The 19,182-nt window shown below is 44.4% G+C and overlaps 1 protein-coding gene across 7 annotated transcripts in view; it reads left to right on the forward strand.

Moving 5' to 3' along the window:
- LOC137426839 (SUN domain-containing protein 2) overlaps positions 1–19,182 on the forward strand; it is a 56,361-nt gene that overhangs the window by 33,732 nt on the left and 3,447 nt on the right. For 4 of the 7 annotated variants that reach the window (XM_078778959.1, XM_078778961.1, XM_078778958.1 and 1 more), the window contains exons 6-20: positions 4,131–4,595; positions 5,321–5,407; positions 5,669–5,776; positions 10,945–11,038; positions 11,299–11,360; positions 11,901–11,995; positions 12,366–12,776; positions 12,993–13,052; positions 17,237–17,289; positions 17,590–17,764; positions 17,898–18,113; positions 18,258–18,342; positions 18,442–18,557; positions 18,662–18,829; positions 18,921–19,013. In XM_078778959.1, the coding sequence (XP_078635085.1) occupies positions 4,131–4,595; positions 5,321–5,407; positions 5,669–5,776; positions 10,945–11,038; positions 11,299–11,360; positions 11,901–11,995; positions 12,366–12,776; positions 12,993–13,052; positions 17,237–17,289; positions 17,590–17,764; positions 17,898–18,113; positions 18,258–18,342; positions 18,442–18,557; positions 18,662–18,829; positions 18,921–19,013 (2,288 nt within the window). Of the gene's footprint in view, positions 1–4,130; positions 4,596–5,320; positions 5,408–5,668; positions 5,777–10,908; positions 11,039–11,298; positions 11,361–11,900; positions 11,996–12,365; positions 12,777–12,992; positions 13,053–17,236; positions 17,290–17,589; positions 17,765–17,897; positions 18,114–18,257; positions 18,343–18,435; positions 18,558–18,661; positions 18,830–18,920; positions 19,014–19,182 lie in introns of all 7 variants that reach the window. The other 3 variants (XM_078778955.1, XM_078778957.1, XM_068115784.2) reach the window with 2 other exon arrangements.

Below are 19,182 nucleotides of genomic sequence, written 5' to 3' on the forward strand. Positions count from 1 at the left end.
ACTTTTCAGAGTATCCTCTAGTTTTTAGGAACAGAGGGGTCTGTATGCCCCTCCCACCCACTCGCTTTTCAAAATATTCGGACTACAGAATTTATGGGTTCAGGGGATTGATTTAGGTCAGGCCTCGAATATAAGAAAGGGAGGTGATCAGATTCAGGAATAGGTATTGATACTTTCATAGATTCGGCAAAAGATTGGCAGTTGCAGTTTAACATAAATAAATATAAGCTATTGGGGATGTGTATAAATAATGAAAATAGGGATTATGTGATGCAAGGGGAAATCTTGGAACGTGTCACACAGAAGGATCTGGGACTGATAACAGATGTGGAGGGTAAGCAGACAGCACAGTGCCAGGTAGGTATAGGTAAAGCAAACAGGGTTTTTAGGTTGCATTGTCAGGGGGATAAATTATAAATCAAAAGAGGTGGTGTTAATACTATGGGAATTTAGTGAGGCCTCATTTAGAATATCGTGTTCAGTTTTGGTCTCCACATCTGAGGAAGGACATAGCTGCCATAGAGAGGGTTCAGTGTAGGATGACTATATTGATTCAGGGCATAGCTAGGCGCAGCTATGAGGAGCGGCTGACTGAAGAAGATGGGATTTTACACATTAGAAAGGAGGGGATCCGAGAGAGATGTTTTTTTAAAAGATTAAGGGTATAGACAAAATAAATGTAGAGGTTTTTCATCAGATGACCAGAGTGAGATGTGAGATGACCAGAGTCTACAGTGTTCAAGTAAAGAGAAGGAGAGTTGAGAAGGTAGTAAGATGGTGGGGATCTTCCACTCAGAGTAGTTAATGCATGGAATGGCAGAAATGCATGGACGTGGCAGCAGAAACAGAAGATGGGTTTAAACTGGAATTAGATAGGTACCTGGAAGCATTGGAGATAGAAGGGTATCGGGATATTTGCAAGACAAGTAGGTAGCTGGGCTTGGGGACTGGCAAGTAACCATTCCTCCAGTCCCACCTTGAGAAATTGAGTCTAAATTGGATTAATGTAGTGTTGATGAGCACAGGGAATGATGGGTCAAATGGTCGACTCTCGTGATGAAGTTCCTTGTATCAGCTGCTGCCATTCAATCAAACTATAGGGCTGACTCATGATGAACCCATCCCCCAAGACCCATTTGTGAGATGATCAAACGTAAAGAAAAACCACAACATGAGATTATAAAACAGTTGAAAAAAGAAAAGAAAGATAATTCTGAGATAATCATTCCTGTCTGACTTCTCCTACTTTCTGACCCAGCTATGTTCCCTCTCCCCCTCAATCCTCCTCCTTGGTGATTTCAATATCCACATGGACTCCACTGACTCCACAATAACCACTGACTTCACTGATTTACTCACCTGCTTTAACCTCACTCAACATGTCGACTTTCCTACCCATATCCGTGGTCACATTTTGGACCTTGTCTGCTCCACTGGATTAAATTTGCACCATCTCTATGGCTCCGACCTCACCCTCTCTGACCACTTAGCCATCACTCTGACCATCAACATCCCCGCCCCAACACCAAGGCATTATCGCACAATCAACTTCCGTAAGCTAAACGCTCTTTCACCTACCTCATTCTCATCCACCCTCTCTGAAAAAATGTCCACTTCTCCCTTCATTGACCTCCACACCCCTTCCGACCTCACTGACTACTACAACCACACTCTCTCCTCCTGCCTTGACCAGCTTGCGCCTGTAAAAACCAAAACAGTTTCTTTCACCCATTCTGCTCCCTGGTTTACCCCTGAACTCCACCTGATGAAAACTCGTGCTCGCCAACTTGAAAGACTCCGCAATAAAACGGGTCTCACAGTTCACTCCCAAGCCTACAAGGACCACATACAACACTACAAAGATGCCCGCTCTGCCTACTACTCTCAAATTATCCACTCTGGCTCCGGAAACCCAAAAGCACTCTTCTCGACAATAAACAAACTCCTCCGCCCCCTGAACACCACCACCCAGTCATTCACAGTAGACAACTGCATCTCCTTCCTCTCTTTCTTCCAACGCAAAATTGACAACATCTACAACAGCTTGACCACCGCCGCACCCGCTCCCCCTCCAACCACCTGCCCCCCCTTGTCCTGCCATCCCCTGTCTCGGTTCTCCCCAATCTCTCCTACTGACCTCTCTGAACTCCTCATAGGAATGAAAACTGCCACCTGCACTCTTGACCCCATCCCCTCCAGCTTTGTCAAAGCCTCCCTCCCTGCTCTCTCTCCACTTATCATTGCAACAATAAACTCCTCCCTGTCTACAGGCATCGTCCCACCTTCCCTCAAAATTGCTGCTGTTACCCCCATTCTAAAAAAAACCTGGTCTAAACCCTGACACCCTAAACAACTTCAGACCCATCTCCAACCTACCCTTTCTGTCAAAAGTTTTGGAACGCGCTGTAGCCACTCAACTCAAACATCATCTCTCTGCCAATAACCTGTATGAAACATTCCAATCCGGATTCCGCTCCAACCACAGTACTGAAACTGCTCTCCTCAAAATCACCAACGACCTTCTCCTCTCCTCTGACGCTGGCAACCTCAACATTCTCGTCCTCCTCGACCTCAGCGCTGCCTTTGACACCATCGATCACACTATCCTCCTCACCCGACTTGAATCCACCTTTAACGTCACCGGCACTGCCCTCTCTTGGATTAAATCATACCTCTCTGACAGATGCCAGTTCATCTCCATCAATAACTGCAAATCCCCCACTGCTCCCCTCCCCCAAGGTGTCCCCCAAGGTTCAGTTCTTGGCCCCCTCCTCTTCATCCTTTACCTGTCCCCGCTCGGTCACTTAATCCGCCGTCATGGTCTCCAATTCCACTGCTTCGCCGATGACATCCAGCTTTTCATCTCCACCAAGTCCGTCTCCACCGACACCCACTCTATCCTGACAAACTGCATCACTGAAATAAAATCCTGGCTTCAAATCAACTTCCTCAAGCTTAACTGTGATAAATCTGAAATAATCATCATTGGCCCAAAAACGCTCACAAAATCCACCCATAACTTTGCCCTCAACATCGACGGTATCCCAGTATCCACCTCCCCTCACATCCGGAATCTTGGCGTCATCTTTGACCAAACCCTTTCCTTCGACAAATACACTAAACAGATCACAAAGTCAGCCTTCTTTCACCTGAAAAACATTGCCCGTCTCCGCTCATCCCTCTCCTCCACGGCTGCAGAAACCCTCATCCACGCCTTCATCACCTCCCGTCTGGACTACTGCAATAGCCTCCTCTATGGTTCACCCTCAAAAATCACCAATAAACTCCAATACATTCAGAACTCCGCTGCCCGTCTACTCACTCATTCCCGGACCCGTGACCACATCACCCCCGTCCTTTACAAGCTTCACTGGCTCCCCATCCCCCAGAGAATCCAGTACAAAATCCTCCTCTTGACATACAAAGCCCTCCATAACCTGGCCCCATCCTACCTGGCTGACCTCCTCTCCAGACACACTCCCACCCGCAACCTCCGCTCTGCTGGTACCAACCTCCTGACCCCCTCCATCCGGACCAAATTCAGATCCTGGGGGGACAGGGCCTTCTCCATCGCTGCTCCCACCCTCTGGAACTCACTACCTCACACCATCAGAGACTCCTCCTCACTCACCACATTCAAAACATCACTAAAGACCCACCTGTTCAACGCTGCATTCAACATTCAACCCACAGCATTTAACCCCTGACTATCTCTTCTCCTTCTCCCTCCTTTTGCTTTAAATATTTCCCTATTGATTCTTGTCTTTTTGCAATTGTTGTTTTCATGTATTGTTATGCATTATGTTTTCCACTCTGTCAAAGCGCCTTTGGGCTTCTGGAAAAGCGCTATACAAAATAAATGAATTATTATTATTATTATTATTAATTTGAAATGCACGAAACACACTCTGAATATGATGCACCATTTATTTTGTATGCATAGGCCAGTACAAACCTCGTGCCACACGATTGAATGCTCAAGGCAGATTGTTTCATTGATTATACCAGAAATGTTGGTGACAATTTGTACAGTCATGCTTGTACGTGGATAAATACGTTGGTTCTGTGTATATGTATACGTATGTATGTGCATATACACACCCCTGACTTGCTGTGGTCACATGCCGCAGGATTTCTGGCCTCCACAATCGAAGTGGTTCGATACACGGCACGCTCCTTTCTCCTCCTGATTCTTGTCATTCTTCACCGCACCGTTCTCGGCTTTCGGCGAGTCTACCGTTTCCTGGGTTTCGGTAGATCCCAAGTTTCTGCCCAAGCGAGCACGGTGGCCGCAGTTGACATCACGGACACCAGGTTATCGGCCACCTCCAAAATCGCCGATAACACTTGGACAGGGCGCCTCCGATCACGGCCGCCTGCCGATTATGGTGCCTCACCTGTCTTTACGGAACAGAAGGCGTACGCAGAGCTGCACTCGTCTCAAAAGTCACAGGTCGAGGGCATTCGGCATAGAGTGACTGAAAATGCAGAGGAGGGGGCCTTAAAGCTGGCTGCATCTGCTCCCTTTATCACTGCTTCTGCTGCCGCTGTTTCTGCTTCTGCTGCCGCTGTTTCTGCTTCTGCTTTGTCTGGAGGTAAAGGTTTGAAGTGGACTTGATCTTGGTGAGGATTGCAGTGAGGATTTATATTCCAATCTGATCGGGGTGCTTTGTTGATGGTCACTATTGGTGATGAAACTGATTTGATTGGGTGCCATCTGTTTGTTATGCATTAGAGGTCAAAAAGACAATTTTATGTATCAAATAAATAGAATACTTTTGAGGATGACTATGTGATGGTTATTCCTCGACGATAACATAGTTGTCGTCTGTGGGGAAAGACATGATGTTTGAGCAATCTGGGAGATCTAAGGTGGAGTGGAGTTTACTCTGGTCAGTTTCTATTTCCTTTAAAAAAATTAATCCTTCAGTGAAGTGAGACGTGTACCAAAACGTGTGACTCGCCATTGAAGAGTCCTTATTGTAACGTCCTCTAGTTGTGGAGTGGATGTTTGTAGTGCCTGACCGTGTTTGATTTTGCCATAAGGCTGTGGTTATCTTCAAGGATGTTATTGATTTGAGGGACAGGATTTGAACAGAACTTGTCTATGTTAAGTGAAGCATGTTCCTAAGAATATCTCGTGTAATCGTCCACGCTTTAATCGACACACTTCATCATAGGGAGGATAAAAACTGATGAATTGTTTCTGTTTTTGCAATAAAATAGATATCAAATAGAATATGTGATGATGATGTTGAACTACAAGTTATAGGTTTCATAATCCCCTCCCTCCCCCAACCCCCTGCCCCAAACCTTGTAGAGCTGGACAAGTGCCAATGTGATTCCCTATCCAAGAGGATCTTTGGAAGTCTCAATGGAGGGCTGTCCATGAGCAAATCTGTGTCTGGTACGTCTTCCACTTCACTCTTTCCATACCTAACTCATCTTTGCAGGGTCCTGCTGTACACCCTGCAACCCCCGCTCCCTTCAACCCTACATACCATTCCTCCCCTTTCTGTCCATTCATTGTCACATGACCACTCTACATTCCTGCCTCATTTTCTCCACCATTCCCTCGTGCTTGTAAAACCACAGTCTAAATTATCTTTTTCTTTTTTTTTAACCCTCAAACCAAATTAATCAACTTTCCTTCCTCTTGTCTGTTCAGCCCACTATGGTGATGCCTCGGTCGAGCGGACTTTTTCCAACAAGTTGGAGACTTCAGAATCGTGCTCCTCTTTTGGTTCCCACATTGTAACTGTACTCGGCCTACCTGGTGATGTGCATTCCAAGGGGGGCTCAAGGGCTTAATGCGAAGGGGCTGGTGGGGGCAACAGGTGGACTTGGAGAATGACGGGCAATTAAACATTGAGGTTACTGGATCAAGTGCACTGTTGTATCCATTTTTAATATATCGATGCCATGACAATATGAATGAATGATTCATTCATTCATTCATATATTCATTCGATGCCATGACAATTGCTCAGTGGAAGAATTGGTTCAAAGAAGGTCAATACAAGTTGTACTAGAACGGCACTCGGTAGGGCGCACGCTTCCGCCAGCCTGAGCAGTTTACTTTTTGTATCCCACCGATCTGCATCCAGACCTGAACCAAAATCTAATCGGCTTGTTATTGTCACCTACACAACTCATCCACCATGTTTTGTCATCATCCATGCACAACTTTTTGAGATATTGTGCTATACTGTATATCGTTTTTCACCCCATCTCTCAAATATAAAGAATCACTGAATTTAAATTTTTTAAAATATCGAATCCGAATCTTCACCAAAATCTAACCCATTCTTCCTTGTCACACACCCATCCTGTCCACCAAGTTTCGTCCGAATCCGTCTGCAAACATTTGAGATACTCTGCTCAGACACAGACAAACAGGGGTCCACCTTTGGTGGCAGAGGTAAATATACTGTAGACAACAACCAGTTTGGTTTAATGCTTGGAGGATCAACAACGGAATCCCAATTAAAAAAAAAAAAATTTTATTGAGGCAATGTCGAGAAGGGTATTTGGCAAAGAGAAGGAAACTGTGATGTGTTTGTTGATCTAGACCTAGAGAAAGCGTATGATGGAGTACCAAGAGCAGTTATTCAATGGGCCCTCGGTCGGCAGCTCTTGTTAAGGTCGGATTACACCAGGGATCTGTTTAAAATCCCCAAGTGTTTGTAATGGCGATGGAGGAATTGATGAGGAATGAAAGGTTGCGCTTCCCAACCACGTTATTATACGCTGATGACTTGGTATTGAATTTGAATGCTGAACGTGAAACAGAAGCAAAAGACATTTAAAAATGAAAGCGTACATTAAGGAAGAAAGGTTTACGCATCGACCTGAATAAAAGGAGGGTTATGATGAATGGCAAAGAAGGAAAGAAACCAGATAATTGTCTTGTTCTCAATATGTGGAAAGGGAGCTTGATGGAACCGGAATTTCCATGTACGCAGTTCTAGGAATGTGTTTTTGTTGTTTTTTTTACTCTTAATGAATGTTTTTTTTTTCTCTTTTTTACTTTGTGCCTACAGAGAGGTGAACTCTGACAAATTGTTTCTCATTTGGCTGGGCCTGGATGGGTTTGTGGGTCGAGGAGTAGTAGCTGAAACCTGAATATTATTTGGATTCCTCCTAATGACTCAATCCTTACCTATTCTGATTCCTTCTAATGACTCCATCTTTACCTATTCTGATTCCTTCTAATGACTCCATCTTTACCTATTCTGATTCCTCCTAATGACTCCATCTTTACCTATTCTGATTCCTCCTAATGACTCCATCTTTACCTATTCTGATTCCTCCTAATGACTCCATCTTTACCTTTTCGGGTTCCTCCTCATGATTCCATCTTTACCTATTCTGATTCCTCCTAATGACTCAATCTTTACCTATTCTGATTCCTCCTAATGACTCAATCTTTACCTATTCTGATTCATCCTAATGACTCCATCTTTACCTATTGTGATTCATCCTAATGACTCCATCTTTACCTATTCGGGTTCCTCCTAATGACTCCATATTTACCCATTCCGATTCCTCCTAATGACTCCATCTTGACCTATTCGGGTTCCTCCTGTGACTCCATCTTTACCGATTCTGGTTCCTTCGAATGACACCATCTTTACCTATTATGATTCCTCCTAATGACTCCATCTTTGCCGATTCTGATTCCTCCTAATGATTCCATCTTTACCTATTCTGATTCCTCCGAATGACTCCATCTTTACCTATTCTGATTCCTCCTAATGACTCAATCTTTACCTATTCTGATTCCTCCTAATGACTCAATCTTTACTTATTCTGATTCCTTCTAATGACTCCATCTTTACCTATTCTGATTCCTCCTAATGACTCCATCTTTACCTATTCTAATTTCTAATGACTCAATCTTTACCTATTCTGATTCATCCTAATGACTCCATCTTTACCTATTCGGGTTCCTCCTAATGCCTCCATCTTGACCTATTCGGGTTCCTCCTGTGACTCCATCTTTACCGATTCTGGTTCCTCCGAATGACACCATCTTTACCTATTCTGATTCCTCCTAATGACTCCATCTTGATCTATTCGGGTTCCTCCTGTGACTCCATCTTTACCTATTCTGATTCCTCCTAATGACTCAATCTTTACTTATTCTGATTCCTTCTAATGACTCAATCTTTACTTATTCTGATTCCTTCTAATGACTCCATCTTTACCTATTCTGATTCCTCCTAATGACTCCATCTTTACCTATTCTAATTCCTAATGACTCAATCTTTACCTATTCTGATTCATCCTAATGACTCCATCTTTACCTATTCGGGTTCCTCCTAATGACTCCATCTTGACCTATTCGGGTTCCTCCTGTGACTCCATCTTTACCGATTCTGGTTCCTCCGAATGACACCATCTTTACCTATTCTGATTCCTCCTAATGACTCCATCTTTACCGTTTCTGATTCCTCCTAATGACTCCATCTTTACCTATTCGGGTTCCTCCTAATGCCTCCATCTTGACCTATTCGGGTTCCTCCTGTGACTCCATCTTTACCGATTCTGGTTCCTCCGAATGACACCATCTTTACCTATTCTGGTTCCTCCGAATAACTCCATCTTTACCTATTTGGGTTCCTCCTAATGACTCCATTTTTACCTATTCCAATTCCTCCTAATGACTCCATAGTTACCCATTCCGATTCCTCCTAATGTCTCCATATTTACCCATTCCGATTCCTCCTAATGACTCGATCTTTACCGATTTGGGTTCCTCCTCATGACTCCATCTTTACCTATTCTGGTTCCACCTAATGACTCCATCTTGATCTATTCGGGTTCCTCCTGTGACTCCATCTTTACCTATTCTGGTTCCTCCGAATAACTCCATCTTTACCTATTTGGGTTCCTCCTAATGACTCCATTTTTACCTATTCTAATTCCTCCTAATGACTCCATAGTTACCCATTCCGATTCCTCCTAATGTCTCCATATTTACCCATTCCGATTCCTCCTAATGACTCGATCTTTACCGATTTGGGTTCCTCCTCATGACTCCATCTTTACCTATTCTGGTTCCACCTAATGACTCCATCTTTACCTATTCTGATTCCTCCTAATGACTCAATCTTTACCTATTTAGGTTCCTCCTTATTATTCCACCTTTACCTCTTCGGTTTCCTCTTTGACTCCACCTTTACCTCTTCGGTTTCCTCTTTATGACTCCACCTTTACCTATTCGGGTTCCTCTTTATGACTCCACCTTTACCTTAGATTCCTCCTGATGACTCCAATGCTGTATTTGGTCAGTTATTTGATTTATAGATGGTGTCACAAGAAGTGCAGTGGTATCATTGGAAATTTGGGAATAAAAGCTGGGAATTTTAAATTGTAAAAGATGTGAGGATTAATAATTACAAGAAAAAGATGAAGAACAAAAATAAATGCTCCTAAGTGCTGAAATTAATTTGGAAAAGGTCAAAAGTTTATTTTCCCTTAGAAACATGATCAAGGCATCAGGAGGAGCAGAATTAACCGATAAATCAAGAATTAAGCCAGTGTGGAATAAGTGGAGATAACTAGGTAGGGAACCCTGATGCACCTACACATTCCTTTATCTGGAATCGTTAGTTTATAAAGCCTGTACCAGATCGGTATTGATGTATGGAAGCGAAATGTGGGCACTGCGGACCAAAGATAAAAAAAAATAGAGATAATAGATGAGAATGATACGAAGGATGAATGGATTGTCTCTGAAAGAAAGAATGTCGAGCTCAGAAATCAGGAGATTAAAAAAAAAAAAAAAAATACGAGTGAAGAAGAACTTCAGAGAAAACTTGGTTGCTTTGATTATGTGCAACGAAGGTCAGAAGACGAAGCTGGAATGGAAAGCAATAAAGCTAAAGGTAGAAGGAAGAAAGCTGAAAGGAGTCCTAAAAAAAGACTTGGATTGGAAATGTTAATAAAGACATGGAATGTTTTAGTTTGCACGAAACTGATGCAATGGATAGATCCGTATAGAGGACAAACACCCTGGAAAAAGGTGAAACCGCGTGCCTCATGGTAAAACTTTACACAAAGCATCATGAAGTAGAAAACCGATTTGTTACCTCTGCCAGAAGTTGGTGGAAGGAAGTTGTGTTTTCATCCTTGTCTGTCTGTCTGTGAACAGCATATCTCAAAGTTGTGGACGGATTCGGATGAAACTTGGTGGAGAGGTTGGGTGTGCGACAAGGACAAATTGATTCGATTTTGGTGAAGATCTGGATCCGAGGATTTTTAAAGTGATTCTTCACCATTGACAAATGCAGGTAGCATGATATTTCCAAAAGTTTTGGACGGATTATGCCAAAATTTGGTGGATGAGTTGGTTAGGTGACAAGAACAAGCCGATTAGATTTTGGTTCAGATCCGGATCCACATCCGTAGAAAAAAAACCTATATGCAGGTAGCATGATATTTCCAAAAGTTTTGGACGGATTATGCCAAAATTTGGTGGATGAGTTGGTTAGGTGACGAGAACAAGCCGATTAGATTTTGGTTCAGATCCGGATCCACATCCGTAGAAAAAAAACCTATATGCAGGTAGCATGATATTTCCCAATGTTTTGGACGGATTATGCCAAAATTTGGTGGATGAGTTGGTTAGGTGACGAGAACAAGCCGATTAGATTTTGGTTCAGATCCGGATCCACATCCGTGGCTGTGGATGCGGCCAAACCAGTCCAGGTATTGATTGCACCTCTAATCAGCGGGATACAAAACGTAAACTGTTTAGCCTGGTGGAGGTACGCGCCCTCCCGAGTGCCATTCTAGTTTTGGTTGTTCTTACTTTTAACCACATGTACAGTAGCTCATTTTCACAACTTCGTTAATAACGGGAATCTATAAAGTGTTTCCGATGTGTGGTTCCACGGTTAGGAAGTTCGGCATCCAACATGATGATCTGTTCTGCAGTCCACCTGCTCTATTTGCTCTTCTGGTTCCTGGGCTCTGGGTGGTACCAGCTGGTTGCAATGGCTTCCCAGCTCAATGTCTACCTGCTCACAAGGTACTTATCACTAACATGTAGCTGGTGGCAATTCACATCACTTTATATATATATATATATATTTGTTGCTAATCGTTGATCTAAGTACATAACATGAAGCGAACTTTCCTCTTTTTTGTGCTTTGTCTCAGCAAAGGTCACCTGTCGTGGGGCCGATATGTTATGGCAAAGGCATGTTATGCCCGTTTGATAACGCTATAACTTGTGATCTGTTGAGCTGTGTTTGTAGATTGCCCATTGAGTTTGTCTGTGTTTTTCAGACGGTGTTCGAAGCTGTTTCTTCTGCTCCTTTTCTTGCTCTTGCCTCTGCTGTTGTTTTTTGGTAAAAAAAAAAAATTGTTGTTACACACCTGTTTGTTGCACAAATCCTGGTGTTGGCTTAGCGGTTAGGGTGCCGGCTTGGGTTCCTAGGATCCTGGGTTCGAATCCCGGTCGATCGCTGAATTAACGCCAGGGGGGTTGACTCAGCCTGTCATCCTTCCGAGGTCGGCAAATTGAATACCAGCTTGCTGGGATGAATGATCCCGGTGTGTACCCCGGTTTAGAATAGGTACACCGTATCCCTGCGCATCGTAAGAGCGTGAAGAAGGGTTGGCGTCAGGAAGGGCATCCGGCCATAAAAACATTGCCTCAAACAGGGCACCATGATTGTCATGGGGCCCGCAAGGCTAACCCCTGCTCTAGCGGGGAAAATGGCCTTAAAACGATCATTCATATATATATTCACACCAAAATTGGGCTCAAATCAATTTTGGGATTTATTTTGGTAAACAATGAGAACTGAACTTGTACATTTACCTTAGTTTTCATACAACATACAGCACCTCAACCCTATACCTATTGTCTCCCCCATTCTGCCCAGCACTTCGTGGGCGAGGTCCGGCTACCATCCGTGACTCCTTGGGAGGGTTGTGGCCACTTGGCCTGCAGTCCGATTCATTGTCATCATATGCCAAGGTCTTTACCCACACAATCGGACACAATCGTCTCCACCGGTAGGGTGGCAAAAAGAGACCCCTTTAAAAGCCTCTTCACCCTTTCCCATTCACTAATCTTTCCTTAAATGTTGTTACAGAATGTTACAAGATTTGGATACAATAACAAATTCCTTCTTTTTTTTTTGCAAGTAATTGAGACTTTTTTGACAAAGTTTAGCTTGTTGTTTATTTAAAAGTTGAATTTTGTATGATTTTGTTTGTGAGCGTAGAGCTTTGGCTTTTGTTCATCACGTCTTTACAACTACTTAGATTTTGTGTCAATAAAGTTGGGAGAAGTGTTGCACGTCCTCACACCTTCGTTTTATCCTGTGCACCATTCTTAACTGTAGCCTCTCCAAGCTCCAGATTCGAAACAGCTGCTCGAACTTCAGTTCCTTCGAGCTGAGTGGGCATCACAGCAGGATGAGCTGCGGCGGCTAGCTCGTACCTCGGTCTCCCTGCGGGCCGCGGGCGCACGGAACTTGCAGGCGGCAGGAATGGCTGACTCCAGGCTCGTGGAAGCGCACGCCTTACGCCTTGCTCAAGTTGAGGCTGCTTTGGCTGCAGCTTCCACCCATGAGCGCCGTTTGTCTCGCCAGCTCGTGGCCTTAACTCATTTCACCCACGTGCTCACCGAGGAACGGCATAGGGTCCAGGCCACACCCATCAGGCGTGAGGAGGTGGAAATGATGGTGCATGCAGCACTCGCAGTGCAGATGGCAAAGCTGCAGGAGCGTGTACGTGCAGCCGAAACAGCCCAGGTATTGATTGCGCCTCTAATGTGTCGCTTTGGCTTACACAAACACCAAGTAGAAAACCCAGGATTGGGCTGCAAACCTACAGGTTTACATTGAAGCACAAAAACCCAATACATTGACTCAGGAAGTTTAGCTCAAGTTATTCTGTATACAACATGGGAAATCCACATTTTGCTTCACTGAACTATATCCTGCTATTGCTTTTCCTTGTGTTTGCAGAGCTCACCTGAAACCGCAGAGCGGGACATTGCCTTGGCAAACTTGGACAACAAGTTGACTGTGAGTCTCCTTGAGTGTGCATGTAAATGAGGGCTAGGGTGTTCTTTTTTTTACCCCGTGCATGCGAAGCGAAAAGCGTTGTTAAGCCAATTGGTTCATGTCCGTCTGTCTTATCAGTTTATGATCGAGGAACAAATAATTTAAATTGAATGTTGTATTTTGAACCTCAATCGGAAAAATAACCTGCCGTTTAACTACTTTGTCTCTTTATTCGTCCCGACCACACATGTGCAGGGAGGAGCAAGATAATATTTTTACTATGGCTGTCTGCCTGGCAGTCAAACAAAATTGACAAGAAAGAGCAATCAGACATCGCAGTCCCTCACCAGGACGTGTTTGTGTGGTGTATACTAGCTGTGATGTTTGTGTGGATTATTAACTACATAGATTTATGCTCAATCCAATATGGCTGCTGAACCACATGACCGATGACGTCATGAATTTAATTCTCCCATCCAATTTTTGTGTGGATCACGCTCAATAAATTTCAAACTGATCAAATTAAGCGTTCTACTTGCCTAATTATGGCATCATAATGAAGGCACCAATATCATTAATATATGTTGTTTCCCATGGGGTGTATTTGACAATGGGCCATGTTTCAATTGTTTTCCATGGAGCGGTTTCGGAGATATAGAGGTGCAAGGTTTTTCCAAGATGGTGCCTGTACCACGTGACCTATGACATCATAATTATCAATACAATTATACATGAGGAGCTCCTATGGTGAAAGGGTCGTGGCAATCGAACCAACGGTTGCAGAGAAAAGCATACTCTCGTTCTGTGCGGACAGACAAACTGACTCAAATGCAATACCCTCTCCTCTGGCAAGGATAAAAGATCATTCCAAAGAGGAAACTTGGTTACTAAGGACGTCATAAAGGACACATATAACAGGCACAATTAATGGAATGTGTTAGATAGGGTGATATAATAGACACTGGGTAAAATAGTGGTAAAACCCGGGATTAATTTATTTATACACCTTTAATCCTTTATTAAAATTTAATTATATTGTTACGGATTTGGGGGTCGGCGCTCCCCTTACCAAGGGGGGTTTAATCCCCTTGTCCTTTAAGCTGGCCGTTCCCCCAACCCTAGAAGTTATAACGCTCCTTCCGGTTGGGAGCAGCCAGGGTGATTGGTCAATGAAGTCCCAAATACCTGAGTGCTACCCCTGGCCGTGAAACAGGGAGATGACTCCTGCTCGGACCGCGGACAAGATGGAAATTGCCGAGCGGTTTAGCAATCCGAAGCCCGAGCCGTTAGCAAGAAGACTAACCCGATCCTGAGCGATTGGCCAAATCGTGCCACCGGTACTCAATGGAGAAGAGACTAAGACGATCGAATGGAAGAACATAAACCAAAGTAAGGAAGAACACAGAATTTATTAACAATACTGAAGAGGAAACGAAAGAAGGGCATGTACAATAAGAAGAGGAAGAAGCAGACACAGGGCAACCTTACACCGTCTTAATTAACACGCCCAGGACAACACAAACAGACTTACACGAAAGGGGAATAGCAGGAAGGAGGAGAAGGTCCAGGCAGATGGCAGGGGAGGAAGGTCCGGGCAGATGGTTCAGGCGTTGAGGTCCGGCTCCAGGTTCACGCTCCACTCCGGTCCACGCTTTGGTTCGCGGCGAAACCCAGCAGACAGTGCGGTTCGTATTGTCGCGGTAGCGGACCGACTCTCTCACCGTCTCTCCCTCCCACTCATCTCAAGGCGCCGCGCTTGCGCTTATATAGTGCCCGTTCGAAATCAAGCCGCCCACTTTTAGACACACCCACCGGTGAGCTCGCCTCGGCCCTGGTTGGTCGCGAGGGCTCACCGACTCCTCCCTTGGTGACACGTTGATGGGGCCACGCCTCGCTCCGACAACTCCTCCCCCTTTTTCTCCAGCGTGACCGCGTGGGTAATGGCGTTTGATGCAGCGAACGCTGCTGGGCGAGCAGAGGCACGTAATACAATTTGGAGGGAGGCAAGCCGCAAAATGAATAGGATTGAACAAGGGGGCCTAAGTTATTTGATTAATGCAACGCAGAGTCAAACTATTGGAAACAGAGCCTTAACTAAAACACATACTAATGAGATAACTGAAGAAGGTTCCTATGGTGTCCTACGTGTTGCTTGTGGACTAACTATGGGTGCAACCTTTTTAAGTGAAGAGAATTATTTACAAGAATTATTATTTACAATTGAAGGTTCTAAAAACCGTAACAATATACTTAAACACTGGAGAACACAAATTGCCTTCATCATACTTCCAGGTTTTCCAGTACCTGGATGTGTTCTATAGGGTGGTGTAGAAGGGTGATGTATAGGACCGTTTCTTTAGCGCTAAACTCCCGGATTTTTTTGTTTAAACGATCTTTAGAATACCTTTTGTGTTAAAATTGATTTACAGTGCATTCAGAAAGTATTCAGACCCCTTCACTTTTTCACATTTTGTTATGTTGCAGCCTTATGCTGAAATCGTTTAAATTCATTTTTCCCCTCATCAATCTACAATCAATACCCCATAATGACAAAGAGAAAACAGGATTTTAGAAAGTTTTGCAAATTTATTAAAAAGAAAAAACTGAAATATCACATTGACATAAGTATTCAGACCCTTAACTCAGTACTTAGTTGAAGCACCTTTGGCAGCGATTACAGCCTCGAGTCTTCTTGGGTATGACACGACAAGCTTTGCACACCTGGATTTGGGGATTTTCTGCCATTCTTCTCTGCAGATCCTCTCAAGCTCTGTCAGGTTGGATGGGGACCGTCAGTGGACAGCCATTTTCAGGTCTCTCCAGAGATGTTTGATTGGGTTCAAGTCAGGGATCTGGATGGGCCACTCAAGGACCTTCACAGAGTTGTCCCTAAGCCACTCCTGCGTTGTCTTGGCTGTGTGCTTAGGGTCATTGTCCTGTTGGAAGGTGAACCTTTGGCCCAGTCTGAGGTCCTGAGCGCTCTGTTTCAGGTTTTCATTAAGGATATCTCTGTACTTTGTTCCGTGCATTGTTCCCTCAACCCTGACCAGTCCCCCAGTCACTGCTGCTGAAAAACACCCCCACAGCATGATGCTGCCACCACCATGCTTCATCGTTGGGATGGTATTGAGCAGGTGGCGAGCGGTGCCTGGTTTCCTCCAGACATGGTGCTTAGAATTGAGGCCAAACAGTTCAACCTTGGTTTCATCAGACCACAGAATCTTGTTTCTCACAATCTCAGAGTCCTTTAGGTGCTTTTTTGCAAACTCCAAGCGGGCTTTCATGTGTCTTTCACCGAGGAGAGGCTTCCGTTTCGCCACTCTGCCATAAAGCCCAGATCGGTGGAGTGTTGCAGTGATGGTTGTCCTTTTGGAAGTTTCTCCCATCTCCATACAGGATCTTAGCCAGAGTGACCATCGGGTTCTTGGTCACCTCTTACCAAGGCCCTTCTCCCCCGATTTCTCAGTTTGGCCGGGCGGCCAGCTCTAGGAAGAGTCCTGGTTGTTCCAAACTTCTTCCATTTAAGAATTATGGAGGCCACTGTGCTCTTGGGAACCTTCAATGCAGCAGAATTTGTTTTGTAGGCTTCCACAGATCTGTGCCTCGACACAATCCCGTCTTTGAGCTCTGCAGGCAGTTCCTTCGACCTCATGGCTTGGTTTTTGCTCTGACATGCATTGTCACCTGTGAGACCTTATATAGACAGGTGTGTGCCTTTCCAAATCATGTCCAATCAATTGAATTTACCACAGGTGGACTCCAATCAAGGTGTAGAAACATCTCAAAGATGATCAAGAGAAATGGGAGCTAAATTTAAAGTGTCATAGCAAAGGGTATGAAAACTTATGTCAGTGATATTTCAGTTTTTTCTTTTTAATAAATATGCAAAATTTTCTAAAATCCTGGATTCTCTTTGTCATTATGGGGTATTGAGTGTAGATTGATGAGGGAAAAAATGAATTTAAACGATTTCAGCATAAGGCTGCAACATAACAAAATGTGAAAAAAGTGAAGGGGTCTGAATACTTTCTGAATGCACTGTATATACTGTGTTTGAACATTGGGTATTGTTCTTTGAACCTTCCAGTTTTTTTCTGTGATAAGTTAGTTTCTTTGTTTTGTATTAATGATCTAATGGTTGAAATACACGTTTTAGGAAACCTGAGAGTGAGCAATTTAATATTGATTGTGTATGTCTTGGTTAGGCCTTGCTGCAGAGGCAGAAGGAGTTGGAGGCTTGGAAGCTCTCGAGTAAAAGGTGAGGAAAGGGTGGTGTTTTTGTTTACCATGGGGTGACAGAGCTTGAATAGGTTGGCGGGGTTGATGTCTAGCAGTACGATTGCTTCATGGTCCTGGGTTAAAATCGTGAATCTGCCTTTCAGAGGAAATTGCATCATCTTTAAGCAAATAATGTTATGCTTTTTCCAGTTTAACATTTGTTTTGACACGAAGTTTATTGTAGATGGGTCGAGGTTCTGAAGCATTCTTTAGTTCCAACGTCATTCACTCACTTTCTCATTCGACCGTTTTCTTCTGCTCTTTCCCTGTCATGCGATAGCAAAATGAGTGAGAACCAAGAGGGTTGGACTGCGAGTTTGTCAGGGCTCCGCGCAGACCTCCAGAGGCTCTCGGATGAAGTGACGCAGATGCAATATAGCAGTGCCGACCTCAAGGCGAATGTGAAGACTTGCTGCCAGCAATCTCCAGCACTAGCTGCTGACATCTCCACCCAGGCAAGCAGCAAGACCACACATTACTTACCTTGTTGAAGACCACACATTCTGATTACCTATTAACAGTGTTATTTGTATTTGTGTTATTTGTAAGATTTTAGATCTTCCATGCGTGTCATCATGACCCTATCAGGTTGAGAACGAGCTTGGTCGTATATTGGTAGCCATGGCTGATGGCTCGGCCTCTCCGGCCTTGGTGCAAGCGTTAGGCCAGTGGCTAAACTCGAGGTATGTGAGCCATGCTGAGCTCGAGCGGGAACTGAGGGTGGCCGGAACTCAGGCTGCCACCCCAAGCAAATCGATGTTGTATCAAAAATTGAGCGGACAGGCAGGAGGATTGAGTGAGGAGGTGAGATACACTCTGCTGCACCACCATCCAGCTCAAATCCATTCGTTACTTCTCGTATTTCTATTTGCATACTGGTTATTCTCTCTGCACCTTCATCGTGGAAAGTTTCTGTTTTAATTTCCAATGTTAACTGCTCTCCTGCAGAGAGTGAAAACCCTGATGCACGCTGCTTTAAGCCTCTACCATGCTGACCGTACTGGTATGGCAGATTTAGCTCTCGAGTCTGCAGGCAAGTGTTTTTTGAACCTTTAAAAAAATTGCGCAACAAACCTCAAGTGTATTTCTAACTATTCCTCAGGCTGAAATGCATCTCTGTTTTCACCTGTAGGGGGAAGCATCTTGAGCACGCGTTGCTCGGAGACATACGAATCAAGGGCAGGTTTGCTCAGCTTCCTGGGAATCCCTTTGTGGTCACAAACCCAGTCGCCTCGAGTCGTAATTCAGGTAGTGTTTTATTTGGGTCCATAAGTCAATTCTTGCTCAGAGCTGTCAAAGGCTAGTACATTTCCATTGATGCTGCCTCCTCCCCATCTCTATCTGAATCCCAGCCCGACATTCAGCCAGGGAATTGTTGGGCATTCCGGGGGACCTACGGTTACGTCGTGATCCGCCTGGCACAGACCGCGCACCTTACTGCCTTCTCCGTCGAACATATCCCACGCTCTTTGGCCACCTCGGGCAACATTGACAGTGCCCCTCGTGATTTCTCCGTCTATGTGAGCACAATATCAATTTCTAACACGAGGGATTAAAAACTAAGGGAGAAAAGGGGTAGGGACTGATGAGGTGTGTGATAACTTTGCACAGGGGCTCGAGGATGAGAGCCAGGAAGAGGGTGACGAACTAGGCCACTACATCTACGAGAAGGATGGAGAACCACTTCAGTCATTTGCTGTGCAGGTAAAGGTAATCGGGCAGCAAAGCTGCATCCAAGGTGCAGAGTGCTACCCGTTATTGGGAGCTGTGGCGTAATAACCCCTTTAAATCACATGCGTGCATGTCTCTTCCACATTTTTAAGGGGGAAGAAATCAAACTACTGGAACAGTTGCGCTCCAATGTGGGTTTCCA

Source organism: Myxine glutinosa, chromosome 5 (assembly GCF_964187855.1).
Source record: "Myxine glutinosa chromosome 5, kmMyxGlut1.1, whole genome shotgun sequence".
NCBI classification, from domain to species: Eukaryota; Metazoa; Chordata; class Myxini; order Myxiniformes; family Myxinidae; genus Myxine; species Myxine glutinosa.